Source organism: Dasypus novemcinctus, chromosome X (assembly GCF_030445035.2).
Source record: "Dasypus novemcinctus isolate mDasNov1 chromosome X, mDasNov1.1.hap2, whole genome shotgun sequence".
NCBI lineage: Eukaryota > Metazoa > Chordata > Mammalia > Cingulata > Dasypodidae > Dasypus > Dasypus novemcinctus.
In genome coordinates, this window is record NC_080704.1 from 106,768,490 (window position 1) to 106,784,521 (window position 16,032).

The 16,032-nt window shown below is 43.1% G+C and overlaps 1 protein-coding gene across 2 annotated transcripts in view; it reads left to right on the forward strand.

Moving 5' to 3' along the window:
- The window catches only part of DRP2 (dystrophin related protein 2), a 58,801-nt gene that overhangs the window by 15,993 nt on the left and 26,776 nt on the right, over positions 1–16,032 (forward strand). For both annotated transcript variants that reach the window (XM_058291614.2, XM_058291613.1), the window contains exons 2-4: positions 8,425–8,601; positions 12,796–12,956; positions 14,685–14,841. In XM_058291614.2, the coding sequence (XP_058147597.1) occupies positions 8,485–8,601; positions 12,796–12,956; positions 14,685–14,841 (435 nt within the window). In that variant the 5' untranslated portion in view covers positions 8,425–8,484. The remainder of the gene's footprint in view (positions 1–8,424; positions 8,602–12,795; positions 12,957–14,684; positions 14,842–16,032) is intronic.

Below are 16,032 nucleotides of genomic sequence, written 5' to 3' on the forward strand. Positions count from 1 at the left end.
TACCCACTTCCACAATGTTATCAAAAACTTCTGCCAATTTAATTATGCAAAATGTTTTAGGCTTGTTCATGCCTCATGCTTCACAAACCTTACTTATAGCTGGAATAAATAGCATTTTACTGAAAGAAAAAAGAATTCCATTGTATGGATAGACCATTATTTAATCAGTCCCCTAGTAAAGGAATATTGGTTGTTTGCAATTTTTAGCTATGCAAAAAAATCAGACCTGTATATTACCTAATTGGAATTCAATTCAACAAATTAAGTCAGGAAACTTTCACTGAGTTTTCTTGCCTAGCAATGTGTTAAAAATTTTCATTTATTTAATACCCCAATTTACTTTTTACTTTATCTTAGTTTTTCTAAATTGTTATGTATTCTATTTCTAATCTTTTAAACCTACCATTACTATTTCATTTTCCAATTAATTGAATTTGGCAATATATTAGACTTCATTACTGAAGAAGTTTTAGATCACAGAGAGATTCAGCTACGGCAGGGGAGGAGCACTGATGTGGTATGTCATTGATAGGGGATGCATGGGTGGGAGGGGGCTCTCCAGGGCATGCATATAAGGTATATAGATATGTTCAGATGTTCGTTGGGTATTGACATAGTGGGTAGAGTTTCACACAACAACTGAGGCAGTGCTGACTTCCCATTCCGGGGAACTGTGTTGCACTCCCCAGTGGAGCAACAACAATCCTCCTAGTGCAAGGGCAAACCCCAATGAGGAAGGATGGTCCAGTGATGGGCCTTTGATACTGATGACTATGCTTATGAACCTGTGTGCTTGAAATTTCAACTAGGCCTAGAGCTGCAGGGTGCCTAAGAGTTACCTTCTGAGAGCCTCCATGTTGTTCAAATGTGGACACTCTCTAAGCCAAACTCAGCATGTAAATGCATTACCTTCCCCCCAGTGTGGGGCATGACTCCCGGGCATGAGCCTCCCTGGTGCCGAGGGATTACTACCAATTACCAGCTAGAGATGCAACTAGAAAAAGACCTTGAATAAAAGAGGGAAGTGGTAAAGTCAAATGAGTTTTTATGGCTAAGAGACTTCAAAATGAGTCGGGAGGTCATCAAAGGGGTTGCCCTTATGTGCATCTCTCAGCAGGATCCCAGAGACAGTCAAAGTAGATTCAACCCCAGGTACTGATGCTCCTGAGGGCTGTGGAGACACACAAGTCCTAATAAGCAAAGGAAACTGGACACAGAAAAGAAGCCACAAGGAGCAGCCAGAAGCTGGAAGTCAAAGGAGAACATGAAACAGAAAGGAGAAGATTCTGCCATTATATAGCCAAGTGACAGAAGAGCAAAGGACCAAGAATTATGGCAGCCAGCCCCAGAACACCACAATAATCAGGGATAAAGTATCGCTTTGCTGACATATAAATTTTGCTTCTCCTAGCCTCAAAACTGTGAGCTAATGCATTCTCATTGTTTAAACCAACACATTGTATAGTATTTCTTTTAGCAGCTAGAAAACTAAAACAAATGACAAGGTCCATACCTTGTCCTGATATATCTGATAATACCTGATATTTAATTATATCCTACATATATTTTTTTTTTATTGTTTTTTTTTGTTTTTGTTTTTGTTTTTTTGTTTTTTTTTAATTTTTTTATTTTTTATTGACTTTGTAATAATATTACATTAAAAATATATATGTGTGGTCCCATTCAACCCCACCCCCCCACCCCCCCCTCTCCCCCCCCCAACAACACTCGTTCCCATCATCATGACACATCCATTGGATTTGGTAAGTACATCTTTGGGCACCTCTGCACCTCATATACATTGGTTCACATCATGGCCCATACTCTCCTCTATTCCATCATGTAGGCCCTGTGAGGATTTACAATGTCCGGTGATTACCTCTGAAGCACCATCCAGGGCATCTCCATGTCCCAAAGACGCCTCCACCTCTCATCTCTTCCTGCCTTTCCCCATACCCTTTGTCCATTATGTCCACTTTTCCCAATCCAATGCCACCTCTTCTATGTGGACACTGGATTGGTTGTGTCCATTGCACCTTTATGTCAAGAGGAGGCTCAGATTCCACCTGGATGCTGGATGCAATCCTCCCATTTTCAGTTGTAATCACTCTAGGCTCCATGGTGTGGTGGTTGTCCTTCTTCACCTCCATCTTAGCTGAGTGTGGTAAGTCCAATAAATCAGATTGTAGGTGCTGGAGTCTGTTGAGGCTCAGGATCTGGCTATCACATTGTCAGTCCAGAGATTCAAATCCCCTAAATATATCTTAAACCCCAACATTAACTGTACCTCCAGCACATTAGCATGAAAGTCTTATGAAGGGAGATCCCATCTGAGTCCAGATTCATCACACATAAACACCATTTCCAAAGAGGGGCCATCTGCCCTGTCCTACATATATTTTTAAAATTATATCAATTTATACTCCCACGAGCACCATGTGAGAGTGCCAGTTCCGAGCACACCTGCCAATATTCTTATTTTTAAATAAAATTCTTATTTTTAAAATACCTTTGCCACTTTTGTAAGTAAAAATGGCATCTTGAAGATTCTTCTGCATTTTTTAAATTACTAGTGATGCTTAAGTTTTTCCCCCAAATTTTTGGTGGCCAGTTATATTTCTTCTTTCTTTTGTCTGTTGAGATCCACTTCTCTGTAGGTTGTCCTTCTTCCTTCTTATTCCTCTACTGATCTGATGCTAGGTTCATGCTTCACACAACTAAATAAAATAAAATAAACCCAGGAGTTGGAGAATTCACAACTTCTAATTCCAATGCAGGCAGAAAAGGAATAAGCTCTTTCTGGTTCTAGCAAGACTATCCCCTTCTATGTCTGGACTTTGTCATGACCTCAAGTCATTCTACGTCTCTAGTCCTTTGTTTACTAATCTGTAAAATTTTAGGAATCAACTAGATTGTGTGTAAGGGTTGCCAAGCACCAAAATGCTATCACAAAATACTATCATTCCCTGTATTTGTATAGCATGCTCTTGTAGCTACTGTCTTGTAAGGCTGTCCCAGCAACAATTATGATCCATATTGGATTAAGGCCACCCTCATTCAGTTTGGGCATACCGTAACTAATACCATCTTTGAAATTTCTATTTACAATTGGGTTCACACCCATATGACCAGGGGTTGAGATCTGAAAAAGCCTTTTGATGGGGACATGATTCAATCCACAACATCTTCCATGAGCCCATTGATCTTGCTTTGATGTAGGAATCCCATTATTTCCCACATGTTTCAAAAGCTCTTATTTTTGCCCAGAGAAAAAATTTTTTTCTTCCCCTTGACTTTTCCTGGAAGGGCCTGTGTGTGGCTTTGAGAACAAGGAAAAAAGTCTTTCTAGTAGCAAGCAGCCATGGCTTGGTATCTAGCAGGATGTTTAGGGGAGAGCGCAAATGAGTTTTTCCACTCAAAAAGCACTCTCCTTGTCATTCCATATGTCAAAATCTCTCTCACCTTAGCTCAAAAGCATCTCTTCCATGAATACATCTTAAATTCCTCCAACTAGAAGTGAACATTTCCTCCTTTGTGATCTCTCATAGCATGATTTCAGTGTCTCACATAAAGAGTCACTTTCTCCCTTAAATTATACTTTTTTGTTTTTCTGTCTTATTTCTTTTACTTGATAAGTCTGGTTCTTCTCTCTCTTTTTTAATTTTTTTTATTTTTTTTAAGATTTATTTATTTATTTCTCTCCCCTTCCCACCCCCACCCCAGTTGTCTGTTCTCTGTGTCTATTTGCTGCATGTTCTTCTTTGTCCACTTCTGTTTGGCGTCAGTGGCACAGAAATCTCTGTTTCTTTTGGCTGCGTCATCTTGCTGTGTCAGCTCTCCGTGTGTGCGGCACCATTCCTGGGCTCTCTCTTTTTTTAAAGATTTATTTATTTGTATTTATTGCCCCCCCTTGTTATTAGCACTTGCTGTATGCTCTCTGTGTCCATTTGCTGTGTATTCTCTGTGTCTGCTCATCTTTTCTTTAGGAGGCACCAGGAACCAAACCTGGGACCTACCATGTGGGAGAGAGGCACTTAATCACTTGAGCCACATCAGCTCCCTGCTTTTGTTGTGTCTCTCATTGTCTTTCCTCTTTGTTTCTCCTTGTTGCATCAGCTTGCTGTGCCTGCACGTCGTGCCAGCTTGCAGCACCTGCCCTTGTGCCAGCTTGCGGTCTTACTTGTCTTGTCCAGGAAGCACCAGGAACCGAACCCAGGACCTCCCATGTGGAAGGCGGGAGCTCAGTCACTTGAGCCACAACTACTTCCCCTGATTCTTCTTAAGTTCTTCAAAGTCTCTGCAAAATTAAAAGGAGGGAAAGGAAAAGAATCACTATGTGCAGTTAGTACTTTGGGGCAGGATGGAAATATATAGAGAGGCAGAAGAATCTTTTTGTAGAAGAAAGAGCACTGGCTCAGGAGTCAGGAGTCCTGGGTTCACTTGTGTCTCAGCATCTTCATCTGTAAAATGGGATCATAATTCTTGCTGGGACAGCCTTACAAGACAGTGGCTACAAGAGCATGCTATACAAATACAGGGAATGATAGTATTTTGTGATAGCATTTTGGTGCTTGGCAACCCTTACACACAATCTAGTTGATTCCTAAAATTTTACAGATTAGTAAACAAAGGACTAGAGAGGTAGGATGACTTGAGGTCATGACAAAGTCCAGACATAGAAGGGGATAGTCTTGCTAGAACCAGAAAGAGCTTATTCCTTTTCTGCCTGCATTGGAATTAGAAGTTGTGAATTCTCCAACTCCTGGGTTTGTTTTATTTTATTTAGTTGTGTGAAGCATGAACCTAGCATCAGATCAGTAGAGGAATAAGAAGGAAGAAGGACAACCTACAGAGAAGTGGATCTCAACAGACAAAAGAAAGAAGAAATATAACTGGCCACCAAAAATTTGGGGGAAAAACTTAAGCATCACTAGTAATTTAAAAAATGCAGAAGAATCTTCAAGATGCCATTTTTACTTACAAAAGTGGCAAAGGTATTTTAAAAATAAGAATTTTATTTAAAAATAAGAATATTGGCAGGTGTGCTCGGAACTGGCACTCTCACATGGTGCTCGTGGGAGTATAAATTGATATAATCTTTTTTTCTAGGGCAATTTAGAAATATGTGTCACAGGCCTGAAATTTTTTCTGTCGTAGACCCAGGAATCCCCCTTCTAGGAAATCATCCTAAGGAAGGAATCATAAATATACACAAGGATATTCATTGCAGTGTAATAAACAATGTTAATATTCATCAATGGAATTCTATATAACAGTGATTACAGCAAACATTTATTAAGCTGTGTACTATTACTAGACATTGTACTAAGTTATTTAAATACATTATTAACTTTAATGGTTAAAATAATTCTAAGTGTGGTATCATTGTTATCCACACTTTGCAAATGAAGACACTAGGGCTCAGAGAGGTTAACTTGTACCAGGTCACACTGCTAATAGATAAACAGTGTGAATTTGACTCTTGTTCTGTCTGACTCCAGAGCCCATGCCCTCAACCACTATGCTCTATCACCTATGACACCATTAGAAATCGTGTTTTAGTGGCATATTTAATGACATTCAAAAATGATCATGGGGAAGCAGATTTGGCTCAACTGACAGAGTCTGCCTACCGTATGGGAAGTCCAGGGTTCAAATCCAGGGTCTCCTGACCCGTGTGGTGAGCTAGCCCATGCACAGTGCTGCCACACACAAGGAGTGCTGTGCCATGCAGGGGTGTCCCCCGTGTAGGGGTGCCCCACGTGCAAGGAGTGTGCCCCGCAAGGAGAGCTGCCCCACATGAAAAAATGGTAGGCTGCCCAGGAGTGGCACTGCACACACGGAGAGCTGACACAGCAAAATGACGCAACAACTGGGTGGGGGGAGAGGTGGGGTGGGGGGGTGGGGTTGAATGGGACCTCACATATATATTTTTAATGTAATATTATTACAAAGTCAATAAAAAAAATGACGCAACAGAAAGAGACACAGATTCCTGGTGCTGCTGACAAAAATGCAAGTGGACACAGAAGAACACACAGCGAATGGACATAGATAGCAGACAGTGGGGGGGGGGGGATAAATAAATAATAAAATAAAATAAATCTTTAAAAAAATAAAGTGATCATGATATAATGGCAAGTGAAAAAAGGGTACAAATTATATATATGTGTGTGTGTGTATATATATATATCACATGATGCCAATATTATTTTTAAAGTACATATGCATCTTTTTTCATAGAAAAATTTCTGTAAGGTTTCACACCTGTTAGTAATGGTTATCTCTGGGTGATGGTCTTATACATGACTTTCATTTTCATCCTTATGGTTTTTTATATTTTCTAGTTTTTCCATAAAGAACATGCATTGCTTATGTAATCAACGAAAAGAAAAATGTTACTATAGAAAGTGGTCTGCACACAAGGCTTTTGTAATCTTTATGCCTATAACATGTCCATATCAGTGCTTCATTTTAAAAAATCTGAATGAGTATTTTATTTTGGTGTCTGATCAGAGAGGTCCCAGCTTTTCGACCATGTTTGGGTCTTTTTGGGGATGAGGAGCTATGCACTCTCTAGGGCCCTTGACTATAATAAAATATCCTTCAGACCACAAACACTTGAGTCCTGATAATCAATAGTACTCCCCAATCTTTGGACCATGGACCCCTGAGGAGGAGGGGAAGAGTACTTAATGTAAGGGTTCCACAAGTCCTTAAATGTATAAATGATAAATGTTTTTGTCAGTAGGTACTACCAAAAGCACAGCTACTATTGTGGGTGTGAGTGGGTGAAGTAAAAATATTTTTTGATCTTAAGAATAGGCCCTTAGACCTAAACTGTTGGGAACCACTAGAATAAACTGTAAAAACGATGGCTATTTAATCCAAGATGCTCACTTCCTGCCCTTTGGATCAGTGTTTGCATGCCTTTTTCTAGTACTAAAAGATATCACTTTTTTTCATTTGCAAACATCAACTTCAACACGCATTCTGATCACATTGGTGTACATTTACTCAATTGTCAATTGGTTTGTGCATTAAAACTTTTCACTGTCTCTCTTTCTAATTTTAGTTCCTGATATCTAAAGCTAAGTATATCTCAAGCATAGCATATTACTTAAGATCATGCTCAAGTCCTAACACGCCAAATTTGCTCCTTCTCCTGTCTTCCCTATCTTGCTATTGGCTACGTTATCCACCCAGACTCCCAAATTAGAAACCTTTGACACTTTCACCTCATTACACATTCACTTGCTCACCAAACAAAATATATTTTACCTCTTCAGTGTATCTCAAATTCATGCTCTCTACTCCATCCTCGCTACACCTGCCTGACTTATAACAACTTCTTAATGGATTCTTCCCCTGGAAGAATCACTCCACAAGGCAGCCAGAGTGCTCTTCCTAAAATGTAAATCTGATCATTTCACTTCCCTGCTTAAAATCTTCAGTGCCTTCCCATGGTCTACAAGATAAAGGCTAGAATCCTTTGCTTGGCATTCAAGGCATGCCACAATCTGTCCACAGCCTCATTTTCCAATCTCACCTTCTGTGACTCTCCATAAGGAACCTACCTTGTACTCTGGTCACCCTAAACACACCATACATTTTATTTTCATGCTGTTTTTTAAAAAATATTTATTTTTTTCTCAGCCCTGAGCCCCCACTGTCTGCTCTCTCTGTCCATTCAGTGTGTGTTCTTCTGTGTCTGCTTGTATTCTCATTAAGTGACTCTGGGAACTGATCCTGGTATCTTCTGGAATAGGAGAAAGATGCTCAATCTCTTGAACCACCTCAGTTCCGTGGTCTGCTGTGTCTCTTATTATCTCTTCTCTGTGTCTTTTTTTGTTGAGTCATCTTGCTGCACCAGCTTTCCGCGTGGGCCAACATTGCTGCTCAGGGCAGCACTCCTGTGTGGGGCAGTACTCTGCACAGGCCAGCATTCCACATGGTCCAGCTTGCCACACAGAGCAGCTTGCCTTCACCAGGAGGCCCTGGGCATCGAACCCTGGACCTCCTATATGGTAGATGGGAGCCCAACTTCTTGAGTCACATCCACTTCCCTTCATGCTATTTATAATGTTCTTTTAAAATTTTTCTCTAACTAATGACAATCATATTTCTCTTTCATGACTCAACTCAGGCATATTTCCTCTAGGGAAGCCTTTACTGACATTGCCAGTTAGAACTCACCTTCCTTTCATTTGTCCCTTCACTCCATCCCATAAACACGTTATTAACACAAGTAACACTTTATGGACTTTATTTTTTCCATGTTTGCTCTATCCATATGAGGCTATGCACTTCTCAGGGGCAGGCACAGTGTCTTTTTCATCCCTGCCTCCTAAACTCTAGGTAAGTGCTGGATTCATGTGCCTTTTCTAGGACTTGACTCAAAATCCCTCCTTTTTAATCTTCCAGGTGCTTATACACAACAGTGAGTTCACTGACCATCCTCAACCTCCATGAGCCTTGGTACTGATGCAATCTATGGTCATGCAGGGATGCCCTTATACCTTCCCACGATGTCATGAGTGGCGGGCCACTGACCAATTCCATCACAGCAGCAGCCTCAGAAACAACTGCCCCCAGCCTCAGGTAAGAGGCCCATAGCAAAAGAGACCATGGAGAAAGGGTGTACATGGTATTTGTGTGTGTTCTGGTGGGTGTCCATGCTTCCTAAGACTCAGAGGCACTCTTGTATACATAAAATCTCTTGGATAGTATAGGGCCTCCTTCTGGCCCATCCCTTGTCACTCATGAGGCCTTTTATGGGGAACATGGGGTAGAGAAGAGTGTTGGGCTGGGCAAGCCAAAGGGCTCAGTGTAGTTGAAAAGGCAAGTTCCATATTAACCTCCTAAGGAGGTCTAAAGGGAGGTCCCAGCAGAGGGAGATCCTTCGGGGCAGTATAGGACCTTCTTCTGCCTTGCCTTCTCTGTGACATACTTCACATTTTTCAGGGAACTCTCTCTTTCCACTGTCTCTTCCTCTCAAGTTTCTAGTCTCACTCGCAGCTCCTAGCTCAGCCGCAGTAAGCATTCATGAGATTTATCCCTGCCTCCCTTCTCACTCTTGTCTCCTAGGATGAGGCGCAGTGGTGGTGGTGTGTGTACATGCCTGTGTATATTGGTAGGATGGGTGGGGAGGGAGAAGGGGTTAGAAGTTGTCTGAGAGGCAGTGACCTTGAGAGGGCAGCATCCTTTCCTTACAAAGAGGGAGGTCCACAGGAAAGTTGACTGGATAAGGGGAGAAGCATAAACAAGCCTAATTTGGGTTGCCCTCCAATGCTTTGGGGTTCAGAGACCATGAGATGTGAGAAAGTCATGTGTTTCCTAGTGCCTCCTCACATATGCGTCTGCAGTGCTGAGTCACTTCTGGGGGTGCAGGTGGCTGCTAAATATATAAGAAGGAGGAAGGGAGGGAGAAAAGCCATTGGAATGGAGGATGTGAGTGCTGGCAAGCTCACTTTCAGGAGAAAAATAAGGGAAAGTCCAGATCCAGAGAATCATAGGAGCTGTTCTCTGGGCTGTTTTCCCACATCTAGTCAGACAGAAGTTGCTGCTTCTAACGTATTCTCAAAGCCAGAGTCAATATGGTAGCCCCAAGTATACATCCCTTCCCCAGGGATGGGTACACTTGGAAATTTCTTGGGGTTGAGGGATTGAGAAGCTGTGGCCCCTCCTAAAGTCTTGCCTTGCTCACTGCCCCCACTGAACCTCACTACCTAGGAAGGGGTACCAAAGGGATTCATTTTGTGATTGGAACTGGTGGGGTTGAACCCCTCTTCTCTACCACCATCTAGTTTCTCTTCCTTACTCACTGCCCTAACTTTGTCTCAAAGGTCCAAGAGTTGGGTAGAGAACCTGTGAGAAATGAGGAGTGAGAAGCAAATATCTTGGCTATGAAAGCCAGAAGGAGAAGGCAATCAATAGGGAAAGGGAAAGAAAATAATTTTTATTCATTTACTATGCAATATTTGCCTATTGTGTTCCAGCTCTGCAGGTGGGACTTGCAAGAATAAGGGAGAAATAGAAGAGGGAAAATGGGGGGGGGGGGGGGGGATGGAGAATAGTGTGGAAGCTAAGCGGGGGTCAGGAAACTAAAGATGGCTGAAAAAGATGAAGGGATAACATGGGTGGAGCGGAGCTTATTGTGGGTGTTTCCCCCAGAGCCAGGACAGCTGGGCTGTGGATGGGTCACAAGGGGCTGTTTCTAACTCTATGGCAGTCCTCCTCCAGAGGACTCTGCCTGTCTGACTTGGGTCCAATTATCCCAGCATAAGTGAAGCTGCAGCCCTGAGCTCAGGCCACTCCCCTCTCTTGGCCTGCCATCCCCTGCCATCCCCCACGATCCCCCAGCCACCACAGTTGTCTCCACCTCAGTCCACTAGAAAGGACCAGGCAGCTGTTCAAACTATTCCTGTAGGTGGGCTTCAGCATGGAAACAATGTGGAACTGTGGAAAGCCCAGATGACTCTGTGGGAGATAAACGAGGATGGGAACAGAACCCTTTTTGGAGAAAATGAAGTGTTTTCCCTCAGTGCTGAGGGGTGGGACCCAGCTTTGGAATGTTAACCTTTCCCCCAGGCAAGTCTGTTACAGAAGGAGTGGGGGGCCCTCACCTCAGGCCAGAGGCTTATGAGAATGAACCTCCTCCCAATTCCCACCCAGGCAGAACACAGGAGCCTCCCTGACACTGGATCCCTGCAGGGAGCTACTGAATTCCATTTTCCTCTCTGTCCCCTGCAGAGGTCCAAGGGGATGCCATAGACCACCACTCTCCTCTGTCCTCTGAATGCAGTGATAGGTCTGGGAGGATATTGCTTTTCCTCCATGCTTCTCTACCTCGCAAAGGCAGGACAAACCACCCCCTTGTTTTTACACAGTGAGCTCTGCTGAATCTTCTGGTCCCTGCACTCATCAGAAGAACATCAGATTCAGGGGAATTCTGCTGCCCCAGCTTCCCAATCCTGCCATCCCATGGCTGTGTTCTGTGTGCCACACACATTCCTCACTGTCTCTGAGGAGGCTCACTTAGCCAAGAACAAGACTTCCTTCCCAAGCCTATCCTCCTGCCAGCTCTTGGGGAAATTGCTTACCAGAGGTTTGCCATCAAAGTGGGTCTGACCCTTTCCTCTACTTCAGGAAAGGGGTGGGTCTGGAGGCAGAGTGAGTCCTTTGTGTCTTCTGTGGAAAGGGAAAATAAATCAACAGAAACTATCCTCTGCATGCCCCTCCCCAGCACTATGGAATGCCCAGTCCCACTCCCATCATCCTTGCCAGCCTGGGAGGGCCATCCTGGCCCCGGTGTAGTGGGTCCAGTTGGGAGAGAGCCAGAATTCCCCAGGGACAAAGGTCTGATTCACTGGCCAAGCCCTGACATAGCCGCCCCCTCCAGATTCCTGGGGGGTCAGTAAACAAACGGGGTGACAGCTCCCACCTCCTGAACTAGCTCAGTTCTGCCTGCTCTCATTGAACAGGCTTGCTTAGAGCCTGTCAAGACTCTGCCTGCACCTCACCAGACATTGAGTCCAGCAGGAGGATGATCATGGAGAGGCCCAGTGCTGCAACTGAACCCTCAGGCAACACAGGTAGGGTCAGCTCAGGATCGCAGAGTATCTGAGTTCAGAGTTTTGCCCCAGATGGTAAAGGGAGGCTGGCTAGGCTGCCCTAGTGTACACAGGACCAGAACTTGGCTACTGTCACTCCGTCACTTTCCTTTCTTTTTGTGGCCAGGAGCTGTGGTTTTAAAGGGAAGAGTTGTTTCCCAGATGGCCTGGAGAGTCTTCTGTGGGGAGGAAATACGGTTTGAGGAAAGGGGAGGATAGAAGAATGTTAACCACTAGCAAGTTCATTTTATTTCCACAAGAAGGCAGGCAGGCATGTAGATTTCTGTAGATTAGGGTGGAGTGGCACAGACTGAGATTTCCTCTACCACCCCCTATTGTAACTGACTGGGCAATCCTGGAACTTTACTGTAGGTGCTAACTTCTTAAGGGCTATTTGGCATAACCACCATTCCCCCCAAACCCCGCAATAGCCCCTGGGCCCCTACCTATGCCAGGGAGAGCAAATGATGGACTATATGCTTGAGGGCCCAAGGCTAGACTTTGGCATGCTCCATGGCTTGCCCTCTTAGCTGCCAACTCTGAACAGAGTCCTTTGGAGATTAGGATCCAAAATGCCACTCTTGCCCTTCCTCAGCCCATGGAAGATGAGCAGTTCTCTTTAAGATTATTTCCAGGCTCCTTCACTGGTGGTAGGAAATGTGAGTGGAAAGTGGGGAGGAGACATCAAGGCCTAGGTCCTCTTGGGAAGTAGGGCACCTACTACTGATAGCTCTCGCTGACTGGTCTCCTCCTTCTCAGAATCTTTATGGGGTAGCCCCTTAGCTTTCTTTTCTGGAATGTCAGGTAGATGGAGGGATGCTGAACTACAAGCCTACAGCTCCCCTTGAATGCTGTGGTTACCAGTAATTAGACAATTCCGAGCAGCTTCTTACTTATTTCAAGTACTTCCAGAATCCCATCTGGGCAGTGGCCACTGGCAGAATGTACAATAATAATAGTAATAATAGTATTAGTCAGCAGTTATATGTGACCGACATGTACCAAGAGAGGTACAGAGGCTTTCTTTGCCTTATCCCCAGAGGATAAAATTTCTAAATCCTGGGACAAGCCTTTTTCTCCCCTCATTCACATTTGTTCCACCCTTAGCTTGACACACACCTGTATGTGACACACTCCAGGAATCACAGCTTCCGTGTGCTGGGATATCTGTGTTTCTGTCCAGGTTAGAGCTGCTGCCACCCCTGCACCTCCTCAAGATGGTGCTGGGGTTCCCTGCCTAAGCCCAAAGCTGTTTATCAGATCTGTTGGTGCCACTGGACCTCTGGAACCATCAGCCATGAATCTGTGTTGGAATGAAATAAAAAAGAAGTCTCACAACCTCCGGTAAGGCCTGGCCTTTTGAGACAGGTGCCTTAAGTGGACTCCTTTTGCTGTTGCAGCTTTGCATCCTCCTCTCAGCCTGCACATCACCCTTTCCTCAACCTCACCTTCCATTTCTCCTCCCTTTTTTTCTCTGGCATTTGGTAAAGAACCCTTGGTTGGAAGGCAGGACACTTGGATTTGAGCTTTACTTTTAAGTAGCTGTGTTACTTTGCTTTTTTATTTTTGTTTTTCTTGTTTTTTTATTTTTATTTTTTACTTTTTAATTTGTCTTTGTTTTTTGTTAGCTGTGTCACTTTGGATAAGTTGTTTGAGTTCTCTGAGCTTTAACTTCTACTTGTTTTTGTTTTATTAAGAAAAAATTATGCGTAGAGGAGTAACACTTGCCTTAGCTACCTTATGGTGGTGATGTGAGGATTCAAATAAGATATGAAAATGCTTAACTTGTAATGTAAACTTAAAAGTGCTGACATGTGAATGAAGGAAATGATTACTCCCTCCTGTTTCTCTCATACCTCTCCTTCATCTTAGTAGATCTCACTTGCTCTCTTTCCCATGCTTTGATGTCCTCTATTCACATCCATTTATGCTCTCTACTTTTATGCCCTCTACTCACATCAGCCCACTTATTCCTTCCCAAACCAAGGGTAACGCAGTAAGAACCTGAAGGAAATCTCTATAGAAATTGCTACTCTTGTCCCTTCCCTTCTGTGACCCCCTCTACTTCCCCTCCCCACTTCCTACCATCAAAGCTCAAACTCCTGGGCTCTAGTAGGGTAGACAGCATGGAGAAGTTGAAAGAATGCAGCCTCTGGAGTCAGACAAACTTGGGCTCGAATCATAACTCTATTAGTGACTTAACTGCGTGACCTTGGGAAAATCACTGAACTTCTCTCAGAAATATTAGTTCCTACCTATTAAGGTTGCTGTGTGAATTAGCTGAAGCAATGGTTTTGGGAAAGGCTTGACCCAGGTTGTAATGAGACAATGAATAAAGATAGGCATTATTATCGGCCAAGGAGAATAGACTTGATGGCTGCACACAGCCATGACCAGCCTCCAGCTTCCTCCCACTTGGACCTCAACTCATACTTCGTTTGTGGGAGGACGCAGACAGAGATGATTATATACTACAATATTTTCTCCCTACATACCTCAAACCTCTAGACTGTGTTATTATCAACCATTGGGACTCTTGGGCTGCTTGTATTCTTAGGCATTCTCATACATGTGAGTGCACACACACAACCACCTGACTTGCCCTTTTCACTTATAGTATCCTCTCCTGCTCAGAGGGTAAGCTCTGAACAGCCTCTGGAGGAACAGTTTGGCATGACTTAAATCCTGCCAGGACAGAGGGGGAACCAGATAGCTGTCATCTTCTAATGTCTCTGCTTAGTTTTCTACCCTTCCCAGCCTGATGCTGGGCATGTAACTGAATTAACTGAGGACCAAAAATTAACATTTTAAGCCAGGTAAATTTGCAAAACCTCCCTATCCGTGGTCCTACCCATTGGTTTTAGTTCTGTGTTCCCTGTGGAGAAACCTTAGAAGCCTCTGTGAATGGATCAGGGGAGGGCTGTGGGCCTCCTACCACTTCTACCAGAGCAGTTCCTTTTTAATATACTTTACATATTAAGGTTTCATATTTAAGTATTTTGTTTGGAAAAAGTGTTTTGCCACTTAACAGAGAAGGTTGAAAATCACTGATTAAACCTATCATGTGTGCAGTGCTCGCCTAGAGGCCTTCTCAGACCATAGTGGAAAACTTCAGCTCCCTCTCCAAGAGATTATTGACTGGCTCAGTCAAAAGGATGAAGAGTTGTCAGCTCAGCTGCCCCTACAAGGAGATGTGGACTTGGTGCAACAGGAGAAGGAGACGCATGCGGTAGGTAGAATGATGGACACCATGGTGTGTAGCTTTTCAGTTGGGGCAGCAATCCATTTTGAAATACCCTGACAGACAGGCACCCAACCTCTCTTTGAACACATACAGAAATAGGAGACTGCCTGTAGTCCAACTGGTCTATGAGTAGCTCTTCACAGAATAGTCAAATCCTTTTCTATCCCTCCCATCAAATATTGGGCTCACTTAAAATCCTGCCCTGAGTTTTAATGGAGGCCTGGAGAAATGACCATAATATGGTGTTAAGTGAGAAAAAAAACCACATCAGAATCCCAAACTATATACAGGTAGATCTCAATTGTATAAAATGTATAGAGATATATATTAGGATTGAAATATACCAAAATGTTAACAATGGTGATGAAATTAGAATTGTTATTCATTTTCTTCATACTTTTCTGAAATCTTTGAGAATTTGTAATATATATTACCTTGATAATTAGAGAACAACAGCAAATATTTCTTTAACAATGGATGCAGAATGGAATACGATACAGCAAGAAAAATAAACTATGTGCCACAATATGGATAGATCTTACAGTTAGTATGTTGAGTAAAAAAAGGGAGATACAAAAAGAGTACAACTATATGGGTTCCGTTTATATTAAGTTCAAAAATAGGCAAAATTAATCAGTCGTGTCACAAGTTAGGATAGTGTTTACCTATGGGGAAGAGCGATGGGGTAGTGACTGGAAGTAGCCACAAGGGGCCCTTCTGGGATGCTGGTAGAGTTTCCTGACTACTGCTCTGGGTCTACAGATGGAATCATTTTATGGCAATTCATCAAGCTTTACACTTAGGATTTTTGTACTCTTCTCAAGGTATATTTCAACCAAAAGTTTTTAAAGAACTTTTATTAGGAGGTACCAGGGATTGAACCCAGGACTTTGTACATAGGAGGCAGGCATTCAACTACTGAGCTTCACCCACTCCCAAAATTTTTAAATTTCACTCAGATTTTTTCTTTTTTTTTTTTCTTTTTTTTTCTTTTTCTTTTTATTTTATTGACTTTGTAATAATATTACATTAAAAATATATATGTGAGGTCCCATTCAACCCCACCTCCCCACCCCCCCCTCTCCCCCCCCCAACAACACTCGTTCCCATCATCATGACACATCCATTGGATTTGGTAAGTACATCTTTGGGCACCTCTGCACCTCATAGACAATG